The following is a 15,527-nucleotide window of genomic DNA, read 5'->3' on the forward strand; positions in this document are numbered from 1 at the left end:
AGAGATCTACACTATAAAAGAAAACAGACTTTAATGGTTGAATAACATTTTCCATTAACCATGAAGTGATACTTGTGGTTCCAAATAACTCTTAATAATGAAAATGAATCATGAATCAGTCAATGCATAGAATAAGAAAAAAACCATCTCACTTTCAAAACTCCAGTATTTATATCTTGTTTATCCTGTCCTTTGTAGATTATCGTTGTGTTCCACCTTGTCCTGTTTCACTGGCACACACAGTGCTGTGTTGCATAACACCGCCCGGTCCCCTTAAATAGACAAACCACCTGGCTTTATATGATTGCCTTGCTGGGACTCATCTCTCTGTCTCGTTTCAGAAAAAGGATTACGATCGGGTGATGAGAGCCCTGGACAGCCTTACATCTATCAGAGAGATGACCCAGGTAGAGAACTCTCTCAGCCACACTCACCTACAGCACTTTCTCTGTCACACAGGTGGCCCTCTGAAATGTCACCTCATTAGGCTCTGAGACGGTCAACGTCAGCGCTCGTAGCACGACGGACAGTCACGTCACACACTGACAAAGGCCCTCGACAGACAAGCATATCTTTGCAGCTTTACAGCGCGAGGATATGAAAAACACTGCAGCTTATTATGCAGATTGTAAGCGTACGAGATGTCTAGACTTGGGTGTGTATTAGAAGATGTTGTATAAGCAGCAGCACCTCATAGCTCTGCTACAGATATATATTTCTATATAATACATATATATATTTCTATACAATACAGATATATATTTATATAAATAGCGCTCGTCTAAATGCTTCAGACAAAACAGCACTGTTGTCAGATTGGCAAAAGAGCGTCTGCAACGCTTTCAGATGCTGCTCGTCTGCAGCGCAGACACACTGCAGATTTACATAAGGAGATGTTTGATTTCACCGAGTTTATGACCCAATTCATCACTGCTTTCATCTCCTGCTGAAAGCCTCTCCCATGCTTTTTGTTCAAATTAAGCCAGGATTATTTTAATGAAAAAGCTCTTTCTCTCTTTAACAGGCGCCTTACTTGGAAATCAAGAAGCAGATGGACAAGCATGACCCTCTAGCTCACCCGCTGCTGCAGTGGTGAGAACTACGGCCCGGCCACAAACCTGGACCAGTTCTGTTCACGACAGAACTCCAACATTTTTTGCTGAGTGCAGGAGCATAGGGTTTTCAACTATGGGTGGGAGTTTTTTTATTAACTGAGGAGGCATCCATTAAATATGATTTTCTTAATAAGCTGTGTGAACTGGCCTGGCTCTGCCCTCCTACAGGGTCTGGTTAGGACCAGGCTAGTGGGAACTAGCCTTTAGCACCGATGATGCTTAGCTCTGTCGGGGAGGAAGACTTCCCCCTAGACTGGGAGAGAAGTCCTTGTCTCTCAGGAAGCCTCTTATCTGTCTCAACACGTATCTCTTCCATCTTATGCAGCTTTCAGAGCAGTTCTGATCTCGATAGCACAACAAAGTGATAAATAAGTGACAAATAAGGATCTAGTGAAACACTATGGAAATTTCACATCTTTAATTTGACAAGAAAGTGGAGTTATTTAGGAATAAATACATCCGCTTGGTAACACTAGTCTAACTACTTTAGAATGTACAGCATTAGTATTTGGTCCAAACCTTTTGTTCGGAAGTCAAAAAAACTTGCTGGCTGTCATGTACAATTTACAGACAAACCTTGACATAAACACAAGACGTATAAAGAGCCACAAAACAACACATGAATGACAGCTTCAGGAATGTGCTGTAACAGTTAAATCCAGCTGCATGCCAAACTATATTTCATCCTTCACCTCAGAATCTTTTCTCTCTTCGTCCAGGGTGATTTCCAGTAATCGGTCACACATTGTCAAGCTCCCAGTAACTCGGGTAAGTGAAGCTTATTAAAATGGACCATAGATTTAAATAAAATTATAATGTTCACATTAACAAACTACAATGCATTAGGCATGTCATTCTACTGTCACAAATGCAGTAGCATAATGCTTCTGTTTTAGGAAGTTAAGGTTTTATATTTGAGCATATTAATGATGCCTGTTAAGTTGTTCTACAAAGATAACAAAAACTAATGGTATTCAGACCCCTAGTATTTTGTATCCAATAGATAAACCTAACCAACATCTGTTATATTTAGACTTGCATATTTAGTACCACCTTAATCTCTTACATATGATATCACAGATGGTATTTTGGATATCACGATGATGAAATATTTTCTATTTTTCTCTGTTGTACTCAGCAACTGAAGTTCATGCACACGCTACACCAGTTCCTCCTTCTCAGCAGCCCCCCTGCCAAAGAATCCAACTTCAGAGCTGCCAAAAACCTGTTTGGGAGCACGTTCGCTTTCCAGTACGTGTCTCCCTAATCCATCATGTTTTTGTGTGCTTCCACTGAAGCGTATAATGCTACGTCATATACTGTACATGGGTGTACGGATTTGTTTATTTTTTTGTATGTTTTGCTGCTGAGTAACACTTTGTTTTTTCTTTTTAGCGGTTCTCACATCGAGAATTGGCACTCCATTTTGCGGAATGGCTTGGTTGTGGCATCTAACACAAGACTTCAGGTAACAAGTGCTTCAAGTTTCCAGTAAAAACAAACCAAGACCCCCCTCTGGCACTGTGCTGTAGTCCTTACTGTGATGTTACCCTACACAGTAATGACATGTGAATGCAGACTGCAGTGTATTAACGAGGTCCTGTCATGCGGTTCTTGTGACGAACAGCTCCATGGCGCCATCTACGGGAGTGGGATCTATCTCAGCCCAATGTCAAGCATATCCTTCGGCTACTCAGGTACGGTAATTAGCATATCCAGCGGCTAGTCAGGTACGGTAACTAGCATATCCTTCGGCTACTCCGGTACGGTAACTAGCATATCCAGCTGCTACTCCGGTACGGTAACTAGCATATCCAGCTGCTACTCAGGTACGAAACAAATACAGTAACAATGTGAGGAGTCAGTTAAAAGTTATGTCAAACACTATTACTGTGGTACCTTTGAAGAATAGTAATGAAAGTAGAATACAAGGACATAATTGCATTTAATAGGAATATTTACACATCAAAAATATAGATGTTCTTGGTCACCAGCATACGTTTCTTTACTAATAGGGATGAACAAAAAGCAACAGAAAGTGACATCTAAAGATGAGACTGTGACAAACAGCAAGACCAACTTACATCTGCAGGTCAGGACCCCACCGTACTTATTCATACTCTTAGCATATTCTTCTCAAAAGTTTACATGTTTCCGTTAGTTTATTTTCCGTACTGTTGAATGTTTGCAGTCACAGAAGAAAGGACAACAGCCGCAGTTTTTGCAAAGCCGGAATCTTAAGTGTATAGCCTTATGTGAAGGTATGACATTTATGTTGATATTATGGACTTGCATAGATCGTTAATACACTGTATGTTGGAAACAGTAACTATTGCTGATCTTAATCTTTGCTTTAAACATCTCTCTCCAGTCATCACATCTCCTGATCTGCACAAGCATGGAGATATCTGGGTTGTACCCAACACAGATCATGTCTGTACAAGGTTTTTCTTTGTGTAAGTATGGCATCCATTTCCCCCCTCAATTGATCAAAGCAGTTATCCGTCTACTGTGTGAGTGTGACTAATCACAGTGAAGTTACTGTGACTCAGTCAATACTTGGTACACCCCGTATATTCTGATGTTACTGTACTGAACATGTCTTGCACGCTGTGACTTCCTGAAGTCTGTCACACACCAGGATCACCCCCAAAACGATGCTACTTCTATTTTTCAGCTACGAAGATGGGCAGGTGGGTGACACGAGTATCAACACACAAGACCCCTGCATCCATCGGGAGATTCTGAAAGTCATCGGTAACCAGACAGCCACGGGATAAAGCCTGGAGCAGGGCTAATGCCTCCTGTGGCTTCTCACTATCCTCTGTCTCAGAGCTGGATTTTGAGCTGAGGACAGGGTTGTATCGATTGGGTTCTCACAAACGCAAGAAAACTAAAACAAAAGAAGAAGAACTATGAAATGATCTAAAACACCTAATTTAGGAAAGGTTTGACATGTTGACAGTATAGCTGCAGTGTTTATAAACAACACGACACACATTTACAACAAAATATGTCCAGCTATGGAGGAACTCTAAATGTAGGCTACATTTATAGGTGAAATGGAGAACCCTTTTTCTGAGGACAATGTTACACTTCTGTTTGACTGATGGATGACATCAATTTTGTAAAGAAAATTATAAACGGTAAAACCGTTTTTCCAACAAACAAAAAAATTGCGACTTCTGCTGATAGTTATAAGGGCCTTTTCAGGAAACTACGAGAGACATTCATGTCTAGAAAAGGTACCATCTTACCTTGTTTACTAAGAGTTGTACCTTTTTAAAGTACAATGTACTTTCTGTATACCGAAGGTGTTGATATGCACTTTATTTTTCTTAATGTAATATATTTCTTCCGATTGGGTCAATCTAGAAAGACCTTTTCCATTGGTCATTTTCGAAAATGATCATAGAAAATAATAAGAAAAAAAAAGGTTTTGACTTTTTTCAACCGAGATGAATGGGTGCAGAGGGAAGATGATGGAAGGAGGATGATGGAGGGCGTTTGCCCTCAGCAGAGTGATCATCTACTCAGAGATCATTTGAGAACCAGAGAGGGCAGGAAGGAATTCTGTGCTCATTCAGAATAGGTAGGCAGTAGGCCTGAACACAACACCACTTTGAGAAAAACAATATTGGTTGTTTCACATTAAAGTGTATTGACTGGTTTACAGTGGGTCAATATTTCAGATACAAGTAAAAAAATTGAGTCATTTACAAGCCTCCTAATAAACAGTTTTGAACACCTATCCATAAACAACTATCTTGAATTTGAAAAACAAAAAGAAGTGTTACCAAACACCTATATTTCAAGATGTATCTTTGTACTTTGGTTTGAATATGTGGGTGGCCCCCTATGATGAGCTTTTGAAATGTTTCATTTTGTTAGGGATATGGGATTTCTATATAAATTAAGCATTGGTGTTTTCTGCTTGTTGTCTATATATTGCAGTGCTATTATTGACCAATCAGAGCTCTGAGTGTTGTACACAACTTGTGTTCATTGTGAATATATTTTTGGGAAAAGATGATACCTGCTAGCGAGCTGATGTTCCACCATCTTGAACACGGTTCTGCCCGTCCCTTAACCCATCCTGTGATTCAGGGGGAGGTGTTACAGTATGTCGGCAAAGAACAGATCAGCTCAAAGATTGTTTTGAAAAAGGATCAAACATTCAACTAGAATCATATTCTTTCGCAAATCGGTAAAAATAAAAAGAAGGGTGTGCAAATGAGCGAAAATAAGAATTTATTATGAGCAAGTCACAGTTAAAACAAACATTATTTCGCACCTGGGCAAAGTCAATGGGTAGGATAAGTGCACTAGGTTACTAATGATGAGTTGTAAAGGCCTTGTTAAGGATTCTGATTGAAATATGAAATGATGCGATTAGATTTAAAGACTTGAACCAAACAGCAGTTTGAAGACACAACAGTGCCTTCATCAACTGTTCATGAGGTCTACACTTAGATCATTCACAAGCTGAAGTCATGCCAAATATACTGTCGGTGCAGGGCTGGATCATTTGTTAATGATTCATGAATGAAAGCACAGTGGAAAACGATCACTAGTTTATGAGGAACTTGAATGGACGACTGCTGGAAAGCAACATTGGGTGTGATCTTGCAAAGGGTTTATGATGGTTCAGTGATTACAGTTCTTCACAGTAGAGCATTCGTTTGGAGAAATACATTTGAATAAGTACTTTATAAAAATGTTGATGGCGTACATTGTTTTAGAATTTATTTCTATTTCAAGATACAGTAACGCACGGAGAGAAAGACATGACATTATCTGACTGAGAGTAAGTGCACACTTGCAGTCAACAGTTGAACTATGTTAAATATATCATGACCTTAGCAGTTGAATGAAGACCACAGTACTCAACACAATATGATCAACAGTGTATTTGATTTGGTCCACTTTGTGAGTTATTTAATCTAATTGTTTCTTTGATCTAAATGACTTTGTCATTTCTGCACAATTTTAGTGAAAATGTATTATTATGCTATTTAGCATTTGGTGCCTTATAGAAATGGAGTAATGGCAAATATGACAATACAAATTGTATATATTGTAAATATTGCCACAACAATAAGGAGGCCAAATATTTTCTGTATTCAGTTTTTACTGCGTTTTCATTATTTTGCATATTATTCTGGCTTTTTTGGCTTTTTATAAGTTACAAACATAGTAGCTTATGTACTTGTTTATGTTCATTAAACAAAAAATTTGCTCAGAAATCAGCTTTTCTCGATGAATACGACAATGTTTTACCTCTCGACATCCAGCATGTTGTGTTACCCATGCTAGCCAGCTTTAGGGTAAGTCATTAAATATACGTCTTCATAGACATACTGTTTGTGAATTCCAAACAATCAACGACAGTTAACATATTATACTTGGTGTGCCATGTAAATCAATTAATTTAGTGAGTTTACAAAATCACAACTTGTGCTCGTACTTATGTCCAATGTGTGTGCCCTTTCAAAGAAGTCACTGAATTCCCTTCACTTTCAACTCATCTTGAACACGCTTCAGGTAATCAGGATCTGGGTAACCGTAGCTGCAAACGATAGAAATGAAAACAAAAGAGGTTAATAGAGACCAATTGATGACATGCACTTTGATGACAGTGTTCTGACAGGAAGATGATAGTACTCTTACAAAGATTTTCTGAGTACAGGTGCCTCATCTTTGGCAGTATGGTTATGCACAACAACGGCTGTATGTTCGAGAAAGTTACACCAAAGTTGCAAATAGCGTGCAGTTCCTCTCCTTGCAATTTCCACCCTGCCACCAGAAAATGCAATCTACAAACAGCTAAAACTATTGAGACAGTTGTGAGAGATTGTGTTATGGGGTAGAACCACTTGGAAGTTTTTAGACTGAGAGTTTCTTTAAGGCTAGTCTAATTTAAAGTTAAGATATTGTTGGCAAACAGTGACCTTTTGGTTGATCTCATTTCTTGTTCATCTCTTCTAAATCTTCAAGCACCTACCGTCTGTTCCTTTCCATCTATACGCCCAGAGCCAGCTCACACCTGTGGCTTATGAAAGGACAGGTGTGACTACTGATCACATGACCCCACTTCTACAGCCTCGTACCATGTTGGCCCTCCATGTGTAGCAGTTTTGTGGTGGATGTCGTTCCACGTCACCACGTTGCTCCTTCCACTGGTGGTGGAGCTGCCCACGGTGAAGACCAGCTGCTGGTGGAAGGCTCTCTTCAGGAGGTCCAGGACCTTCCGTCCCTCTGGGCTGTCGGGGAGGAAGGCCGTACGGGCGGCTCCCTCGTACCGCTGTCCTGGACTTGGGTGCTCCTCCTGAACGACAACAGTCGACAACGTCAACATCCATAAGCTGCTAGCGAGACGCTATCACAGAGCTGTTCTGTACTGTGAATCAGCCTGAGTGCCTGACACTAAGCCAAAACGCTTCTTCATCGAAAACCTTTGCCCCATTTAATCCTGTTTCAACATCAAATTATACTATAAATGATGTTTAATACACAATACAACCCCCAAAAAACAACAAAGCCATCTTGTAAAAATAATTCACACGTCTGAAGTTTGCATACCTTTTGAGTGCCACTTGGGATGTTATAAGAAATAACGATAGTCCCCCACTTCTCATATCCCGGCAAAGAGGAAGACCTTGTGCTGGTGGACATTGAACCCCCCTCAGGCTGAGTCCCTTTCAGTTCACCGTACAGCGCCCCACAAGTCGGGCAAACAGGCTTGAACTCAAACGCCCTCTTCAGACAGCCCGTGCAAAATGAATGCTTGCACTTGAGTGTCTTCCTGTGTCTCTCGTTGATGGTGTCCATGCAGATGGCGCAGGTTTCCTGTAAATCGTCCTGCTGCTGGGCGTGGCTGACAGGGGACACACCTGAGGCTCCTGCAGTCCGTCTCTGCGTCGTCGGGTTTCGCCCCGGAGTAGAGGACTTTCTGTTGCTTAAGAAATCTTCCAATCTACTGATGTGTGCGTACGGCCCCGTCATGGTCATCTTCCCAGAGCTGCTTACAATCCACAGCTCAGGAAAGTTATTTTGCAAGTAGCTCAGGTGGTGGTCTGCCAAGCTGTGAGAAACGGCTCTCAGGTCTGTTGCTATGCGCTGATAGAGTGTGATGAATCTCTCTCGGGCGAAGTGAGCACAAACCTGGCTGCTACTGCTTCGACCGAGAGGTTTGAAAGACACCAACAATGTTTTGTCTGTTTTTCCTAAGGATGTTGTTATTGTTACATCATTACCCTCGATTTTGCGTAATTCCTTTGAACATTTTTGTTGCATGTACTCCATGACAGTTTTCTGTATGTCAACTGGTTTCACCTGATCGGGGGACATCTGAGCCTGTTGTTGGTGTTGGCGCCCAGAAGTGGTGTGTCTTTCCAAACTTGACAACTTCACAAACACATCTTCGATGTCCTCAAAGGATCCTTCAGCTTGATATCGTGAAGTTTTTGTTATTTGTTTTATTTTGTGCTTTGATCTTTTAAAAATCTCTTTAACCATGTCTGGATCTTTGAAAGTGGTTAAATCAACGGTGAGCGTGACATCTGAAAATATCTGAAAACAACGACACAGGGAAGACACTGAAATATGTAAAAACAAACATATGTCAAACACCTGTCATAATAAAACTATTTCAGTTTACCAGCATTGCTAAAAGCCTGCTAGCTGATAGCTCTATATGTTTGATTAAAAACACTTTAAGACAAACAATGGGTGTCGACTGCAACGGAAAATACGTGGCCAAGTAAGATTATACAGAACTGTAACGAGAGGGATCTGCGAATGACATAGATCCATCAAACAAGTCTTAAAACGAGAGCATGCCAACATCAACTAGCTACACAACACTTTAATTGTATTATACACACCTCTTTCATAGACGAGCTAGCCATGGTACTGGAACTTCCTGTGCGTTTAATATTGCTACGCAAAGTAGTTGCTACCTAGATAGATACAATAACAACATATTTGTGTTTCATGGTTATGCTAATCCTGCTAACAAATAGAAGCGGGCCGGGCTGAAAGAAGACCATTATCCATGACCTCGTTTAGCTAGACGTTGGGCAGATTGTATTGTTTGAATTCAAAGTCGTAGGATAAACTTTTAGTTTCGATTTGCGTCAGTGTGGGAGGTGTTTTCGTACATTAACGTTGATGTGCGCTGCTGGTGTTTAGCCACTAGAGGTCAGTAGGAGACCGTGGAGGGGTTCAAGAGGAGGGTTGCGCTCGAGCGCCATTGTGGATCAGTCCGCGTGATGGCGCTCTATTCCAAACATGATACTACACCCAGGTACTGGGTTTCCTTCTCTCTTTATTACAAACGGCTTTAATTAATTTTCAAATGATGAGCCAATCGGTAACTGAACATAACGTTGTATGGGAATACTGAAATATTATTATTTTTATTTTTTTGTACTTATAATTGCTACAATAGTTTAGGTTTTTCAATAAAATACATTATGCTGCTTCACAAGAAAAAATAAACAATAAAGACTTTTTAAATTATCTAAATGTTGCGTTGTTACTGTAGGCTCCACTAATATGGATTAATGCTGTTAGCGTCAATATTACCACCGACAGACCGAAATGAGCAGGCCTGTGGAAATCGTGACAGTCTTCCATTCTGGCCCTAATGATATGGTGCTCAAAGTAATTTAAAATTAATTATACGGTAGCCTTGGACCAAGAGAGAGTCTTGGGCCATTAAACGGTAGACCATTCTCAGAACTAGCCACCTGCATGAGGATTCACAAACTAAGTCCCACTATAAGAGGACGACGATACTGCGATTTTTCGAACAATTTGTAAAGTAGTCGACATGGCCGGACCAGAGCAGGGATCGCAGTATGTATGCCACAAGCCGTTTGGAGGGTTAGCGTTGACATCTCGATAACATTTCTGAAAATTGAAATCCAGCAATATAGTAGCCTACATCTGTCCAGTTTTTATATTTTTATAGCGTTTTTGTTGGTTGCCATTTGCTAATGGAGCTACAACAATTTTAAATGACAGACGGAGAAGAAACTGTGACAGCTATATGTTCCATGTCTGTAACTGATATCAGATTTAGGCTGTAGTAGTCTTTAGTTTCGTTTTACAGAAGCACTTGAAAAAGCTTCTTCTTTTAAGATATAATTAAAAGCGTACGACTTGCCAGATAGGAACCGTTCAATAAATCAGATTTATTTTATTTGTAAATGTATGTGCATTGGATTCATAGCCTATTTGGTGCGTTTTTCATCTCTAATCTAGAATATAATTTATCAATATGGATAAGATGTTTACCTTGCAGTGCATTTAAAGTTGTTTACAGGTTATAATGAATATGAATTAGTAATAACAATAACAACAATTATTAAAAATAAATATGTGTATAAACAAAATTACGTAACAGATTATCATAGACTAATATTTGTAATAATTACAATACTGTATAATTAATATTTGTGTAATTAGGGTAACCCATTAAAAATATATTGATAATAGGCTGTTATTATTTTACATTATTATTATGTCAAAGTGATATTGTTTTTCTGATGTGGTAGACGTGAGGACCTTTGTGTCTCGCTGTGCAACGCTATTGCGATCGTACTTTGTGGACTGTAGGGGACTGTATTACTCAACTGTTTATGCAGTTTAACTTTTTGTTGTTGTTTTTTTTAAGGACAAACATGATTTTATTCCGGCAGATTTAGAAATATTGTCTGTATTGACTTGAACATCTTAATGGATATCACCGCATCTTGGTTGTAGGATTTTACTCTCAGTTCACAACATATCCAATTGAGTTTATACTCCTCAAGTGTGGATTTAATAGCAGTGAAAGTATTATGTGGATTTGGATAGAGGGAGATTTAGACATCTGTCAAATGCAGCCAATAGAATGCACATTAGTTGTATTGAACCAAAGAAACGGCGGCAGACCGAATAAGGATTAAGTACAATTCATAATCTGATCACAAAAAGCTCGAGCTGAACATCGGAGGTTGAAAGTATCCACGCGACACGACACACACTAGATCAGCGTCACATGCAGTTCAAACACGAATTCGGAAAGTTGATCGTCCTTGCTTTGTACGCTTTAAATCCGATAAATTGTATTTAATTAGCAAATTCACAATTTATTTAAAATTGCGTCAATTTAAAGATATTAGTTATATTCCACATACAGTCCGCTCCACGTCACAGCGACAGTAGGCTATATAGGCGATACTTTCAAAATATATATGAATGCCTTTTTAAAGAGTCTCTTGCTGTGACAGAATATGAGTTATGAGTGGATTTCTCACAGGTGATTTGCATGGGCTTGTGATAGTATGGTTCCTTATCCAGCGGTTTCACAGGTCACCATGTCGAACTGAAACAGACCGCATTGCAAGGAAAGTAGGCTATTGGTGTCTAACAATAGGGTTTACGAGTAGGATAGACAACAGACTCAAATAAACCGACGTTATAATCTCATGTCGACATGTCGGATGTACTAATGATGTTGTTGTTTGTCAATGTCTTAGTTATTTCGGTTTGTACAGCCTGTATTGATGACTATACCAAACTACACAATAATAAAAAAACTAACTATTCTGCATATTAAATGCATTTAGGAAATGTAACTAAGGTTAGAATGCAAACATTCATGTTTTAAGAATTTACTCAGTTCTCACAACATTTATATTTTCCATTACTTCAAAACATCCTGAATGCATTATTTCAGTATGAGTTCGTTTTTTATTGGTTTTAGACCATCTGAAAAGCAGAGTTCCAATTATTTATGCTAATAAAAACATGCTACAATGTTCAAAATTGACCAATGTGAATATAAAAGCTTATAAACTACAACATACCCATTAAGCTCAAGTGTTACTTTGCTCTTTCAATTACCACAGCTAATTAACAAGTATTCTCAATGCACTTATTGGTACTGCCTTGTTTATTTACAATGCAGACATTGGTGGTGTTTGTCTGTCTGAATCTTGCTGTCTTTGTATTGACCCATATTTGAACAGTAGAATTACAAGCTTAAATGTGGCCATGTGAAGCTTTTGGCTTTTAAAATGTTTCAATATGTTCAGCATCCATCCTTCACCTAAAAGTACCTATGTGTTCTTTGCAAATGAGGCATCTGTTGGCTAGCAAATGAGGCATCTGTTGACTTTATTGACTGTTCCTGGGACAAGGAGTGTCCTGCTGACTGGGTTCAACCTGCTGATTCTGGGTTATCCAGTATTCTGAAGCCACACTGTAAACAAACGATCAGGGTATTCTGTTGTGTTCATAACAATTAGATGAACAAAATGGCTCCCAGACTCTTTAATCTGCATCAATAACACTACTTCATGATCCCCCAAGCCCCTCTCTTTAACAACACAATAACCAACAACTATATTGTGTTACTAGCTGTTTAAAACACCAAATCATGTATGAAACATGAATAATACGGATGTTTTTAGGTCAAGATAAACCTAAACCATGAAACACAAACATACATCGTGTCAAACCTGACAGATTATAACATATCCTGCATTTTGTTTTCCTCCAGCTACTGAAATAAGGAGACTTATTTTAATATATTTTAATGCTAATTTAACATAATCAACTAAGATTCATTCATATCAAGCAAACTAAGACATCCATTATCTGACCATGGTCAGAAGGAAACAGAGACAATCCCCCCAAAAAACAATAACTTAACTGTTTGAAATGTTATTGACAAAAAAACACTTATTATTTATTTTCATTCTTTTTTCACCCTGACTTCTGATTTATAATAATCGTAAAGGCATCAATAAGGGAATTAAGGGATGAAAGAGAGGTCATATTTAAAGGGGGCAAGGCAATTTTATTGATTAGGGTTGTTGCTGAAACTTATTGTAGAAGCTTGGAGGTAGGAAAGACAAGGAGATGCAGGACAGTTAATGAGTTCACATTAGCATAATTAATGCTAGTTAAATGCCCCAGTAGTGGCATGACATGAATGAACAGGTCCTGTCTTCATCATGCAAATGCTTACTTGACTTCCCGGGGTAGTTTATCATTCCTCAACTCTTATCTGGAATTTAATTGGATAATGATCATTCATTATTTCATCGACACAAACAAATCACATGCATGATTTAAGCATCCGTGTAACATTTGGACTGCATTATAGGAAAGCGTTCATTCATCAACTCTAGGACAAACTCCAGACAGGAACGCACAGAAAAACTAATTCAGGCTTTAGCAGTTGCCTTTATGCATCTTTACAAAAGGTCTTTAACTTACACAAAACCAAACACACCCCTTTTACACTCATACTGACATGATCATGAAACCAACGTCCACCTCATTCTCAGTAAAACAAATCAAATCAAAAGTTCTCAAGATGAAAAATATAACATTACATTTCAGATATTCAATCTTGCATTATACTGTACAAAAAAAAATATGTTTTTATGCCAAATGCTCCACAGCTCCTCCCGACGCCTGCAGAGCGGTGACAGACAGACAGAGCGGTGACAGACAGACAGAGCGGTGACAGACGGACAGAGCGGTGACAGACAGACAGAGCGGTGACAGACAGACAGAGCGGTGACAGACAGACAGAGCGGTGACAGACAGACAGAGCGGTGACAGACAGACTCGGCACCACTAACGTCCACACGCATGGGTTCAGATCTGGAGCTGCATGACACGTCGCTGTATTGGCAGTCGATAGCTTACGGGACTCCACATTAAAAGTCAATGAACGCAGCCACAATACTCTAAAATGGACGATTCTCTTGCATGACCTTTTGGGAAAAAAGGGCTGTAGATGGAGAGATGCTGTATGTGTTGAGCGGTAACATGCAGGTTCCCACAAGCTAGTTTCATACACTACAAAGGGTACAGCCTTCAACTAAAGCAGAAGAGATTCAGGCAGACAAACAGACAGACAGAGAAAGGCAGACAGACAGACAGACAGACAAAGACAGGCAGCAGACAGACAGAGACAGGCAGACAGACAGAGAAAGGCAGACAGACAGACAGACAGACAGACAGACAGACAGACAAAGACAGGCAGCAGACAGACAGAGACTGGCAGACAGACAGAGAAAGACAGACAGAGACAGGCAGACAGACAGTCCCACAGACCCCAAAAGTATCCTGCCTTAAGGACAGCATCACCCACTCAAATGATTCCTCTGCTGAGAACTGCGGTGTTCAGCTCAGATTAAGACAGTCACCTACATGTTCAACTCAGATTAAGACAGTCACCTACATGTTCAGCTCAGATTAAGCCAGTCACCTACATGTTCATGGAATTTGAACCAGATTTGATTGATAGTATTTGAGAAGGCCAACTCGACCCTCTTTTAGCAATCTGAGGGCATGCGAGTACTCTAATGGGGATTTCAAACACTGCCAGCCTTCAGTGTCAGCTCCATACTAAAGGTGGCTTCGCAATCGCAATGCTGTTTCTTTAGACTTTTTCCTCAACAGTAACCTCTGAGGCTGGAATGGGCCATTTGAAAGTCTGGGCGAAGTCCTTAAACTTCCAGAGAAAGGGGTGCACCTCAAACCAATTTACGTGTGCCTGAGGGACCATAAATGGATTGACATTTCGGCTATATTGTCACTGTGACAAATTCAAAAGAGAACAACAGTCATCTCCAAAGTTGGTTTCTGAGTGTGTGCTGGGGGAGGGGTACCAGGCTTTTAGCTGGGATACTCACAAGCTGAACCTTTCTTACATGTAGAGGCATTTTAAAAGGTTTTGAAGACCTGTACAACAGCGTCCACCACAAACGCTGCCTAAAGCTAATGCATGGGGGGTGTAGTTTCAAGAGCCAACAATCAACAGAACATATACATTAATTTCTGTTTGGTTTCTATAGTTCAGCATTTCCCTGAAATACTGCTTCTCTACAAAAGTGACGGGTACTAGTGTGACTCCAGCTTTTTGGTGACAGCTGCAGTGTGGCAAAGCTATTCATTCTTCCCTGCTGCAGGTTTTGTATCAAGACATCACTATCAATCTTAAATGTCATTCCAACTAATTCCTTCACTGAGCAGTGACTGTGGCCTACTAATGCCTGGATGCACTATTCCCTATTGCTAGCTATCAAGCTAACGCTGGCTTTGATGCAAACCAGATCCTGCTTTACTCGCTACACCATTTCCCACAAGCTAAAGTGAAGGTCATTTTTCACTCTCCTGTGATACATTTATGTAAAAGGAAACTTGAAGCCATCACTTAAAGGTGGTGAAATGACATGGCTGACAAATGCTTATGTTTAGACTGCTAGTTAAGACCGCGCCCAGGATTGGATGATCTACACTTCCCCAACAAGCAGGATGGAGTTATTAATGGACTTCTGTCTGCTGGTTGCTTCAGGGATAAGCCCGGTGAAGGAGATAGTTGCTATGGTAACCATCATA

The 15,527-nt window shown here is 39.8% G+C and overlaps 2 protein-coding genes across 4 annotated transcripts in view; one reads left to right on the forward strand and one right to left on the reverse strand.

Annotated features, from left to right (window-relative positions):
* The window catches only part of parp8 (poly (ADP-ribose) polymerase family, member 8), a 28,162-nt gene extending 23,251 nt beyond the window's left edge, over positions 1-4,911 (forward strand). The window contains exons 17-26 of the mRNA XM_047016608.1: positions 342-407; positions 1,025-1,092; positions 1,835-1,883; positions 2,254-2,366; positions 2,511-2,583; positions 2,743-2,812; positions 3,131-3,207; positions 3,307-3,376; positions 3,487-3,571; positions 3,793-4,911. Of these exons, the coding sequence (XP_046872564.1) occupies positions 342-407; positions 1,025-1,092; positions 1,835-1,883; positions 2,254-2,366; positions 2,511-2,583; positions 2,743-2,812; positions 3,131-3,207; positions 3,307-3,376; positions 3,487-3,571; positions 3,793-3,895 (774 nt within the window). The 3' untranslated portion in view covers positions 3,896-4,911. The remainder of the gene's footprint in view (positions 1-341; positions 408-1,024; positions 1,093-1,834; positions 1,884-2,253; positions 2,367-2,510; positions 2,584-2,742; positions 2,813-3,130; positions 3,208-3,306; positions 3,377-3,486; positions 3,572-3,792) is intronic.
* Positions 4,912-5,349: 438 nt separating this feature from the next.
* Positions 5,350-9,232, reverse strand: si:dkey-3h3.3 (uncharacterized protein LOC100144568 homolog). 3 transcript variants are annotated; one of them, XR_006955759.1, is made up of 4 exons: positions 9,002-9,232; positions 7,698-8,687; positions 7,120-7,443; positions 5,350-6,684 (listed from the first exon to the last, which is right to left on the reverse strand). XR_006955759.1 is itself a non-coding variant. In XM_047016609.1 (4 exons), exons 1-4 carry the CDS (start codon positions 9,023-9,025, stop codon positions 6,615-6,617), a joined length of 1,302 nt encoding a protein of 433 aa, XP_046872565.1. In that variant the 5' UTR covers positions 9,026-9,232; the 3' UTR covers positions 5,350-6,614. The 3 variants fall into 3 exon arrangements, 2 of the variants coding, with proteins under 2 accessions (XP_046872565.1, XP_046872566.1); XM_047016609.1 differs by having other exon boundaries at positions 7,226-7,443; XM_047016610.1 differs by having other exon boundaries at positions 7,226-7,443; positions 7,698-8,713.
* Positions 9,233-15,527: the final 6,295 nt, after the last annotated feature.

Source organism: Hypomesus transpacificus, unplaced genomic scaffold, assembly GCF_021917145.1.
Source record: "Hypomesus transpacificus isolate Combined female unplaced genomic scaffold, fHypTra1 scaffold_42, whole genome shotgun sequence".
Lineage (NCBI taxonomy): Eukaryota > Metazoa > Chordata > Actinopteri > Osmeriformes > Osmeridae > Hypomesus > Hypomesus transpacificus.

Excerpts from the sequence above, each read along its gene's own strand:
- si:dkey-3h3.3 (XM_047016609.1), bottom strand. The coding sequence starts at position 9,025 with ATGGCTAGCTCGTCTATGAAAGAG. Across the intron at positions 8,688-9,001 it reads CTAGCTCGTCTATGAAAGAG|ATATTTTCAGATGTCACGCT; the intron begins GTGTGTATAATA and ends CGTTGTTTTCAG. Across the intron at positions 6,685-7,225 it reads ACACATGGAGGGCCAACATG|CTACGGTTACCCAGATCCTG; the intron begins GTACGAGGCTGT and ends TATCGTTTGCAG.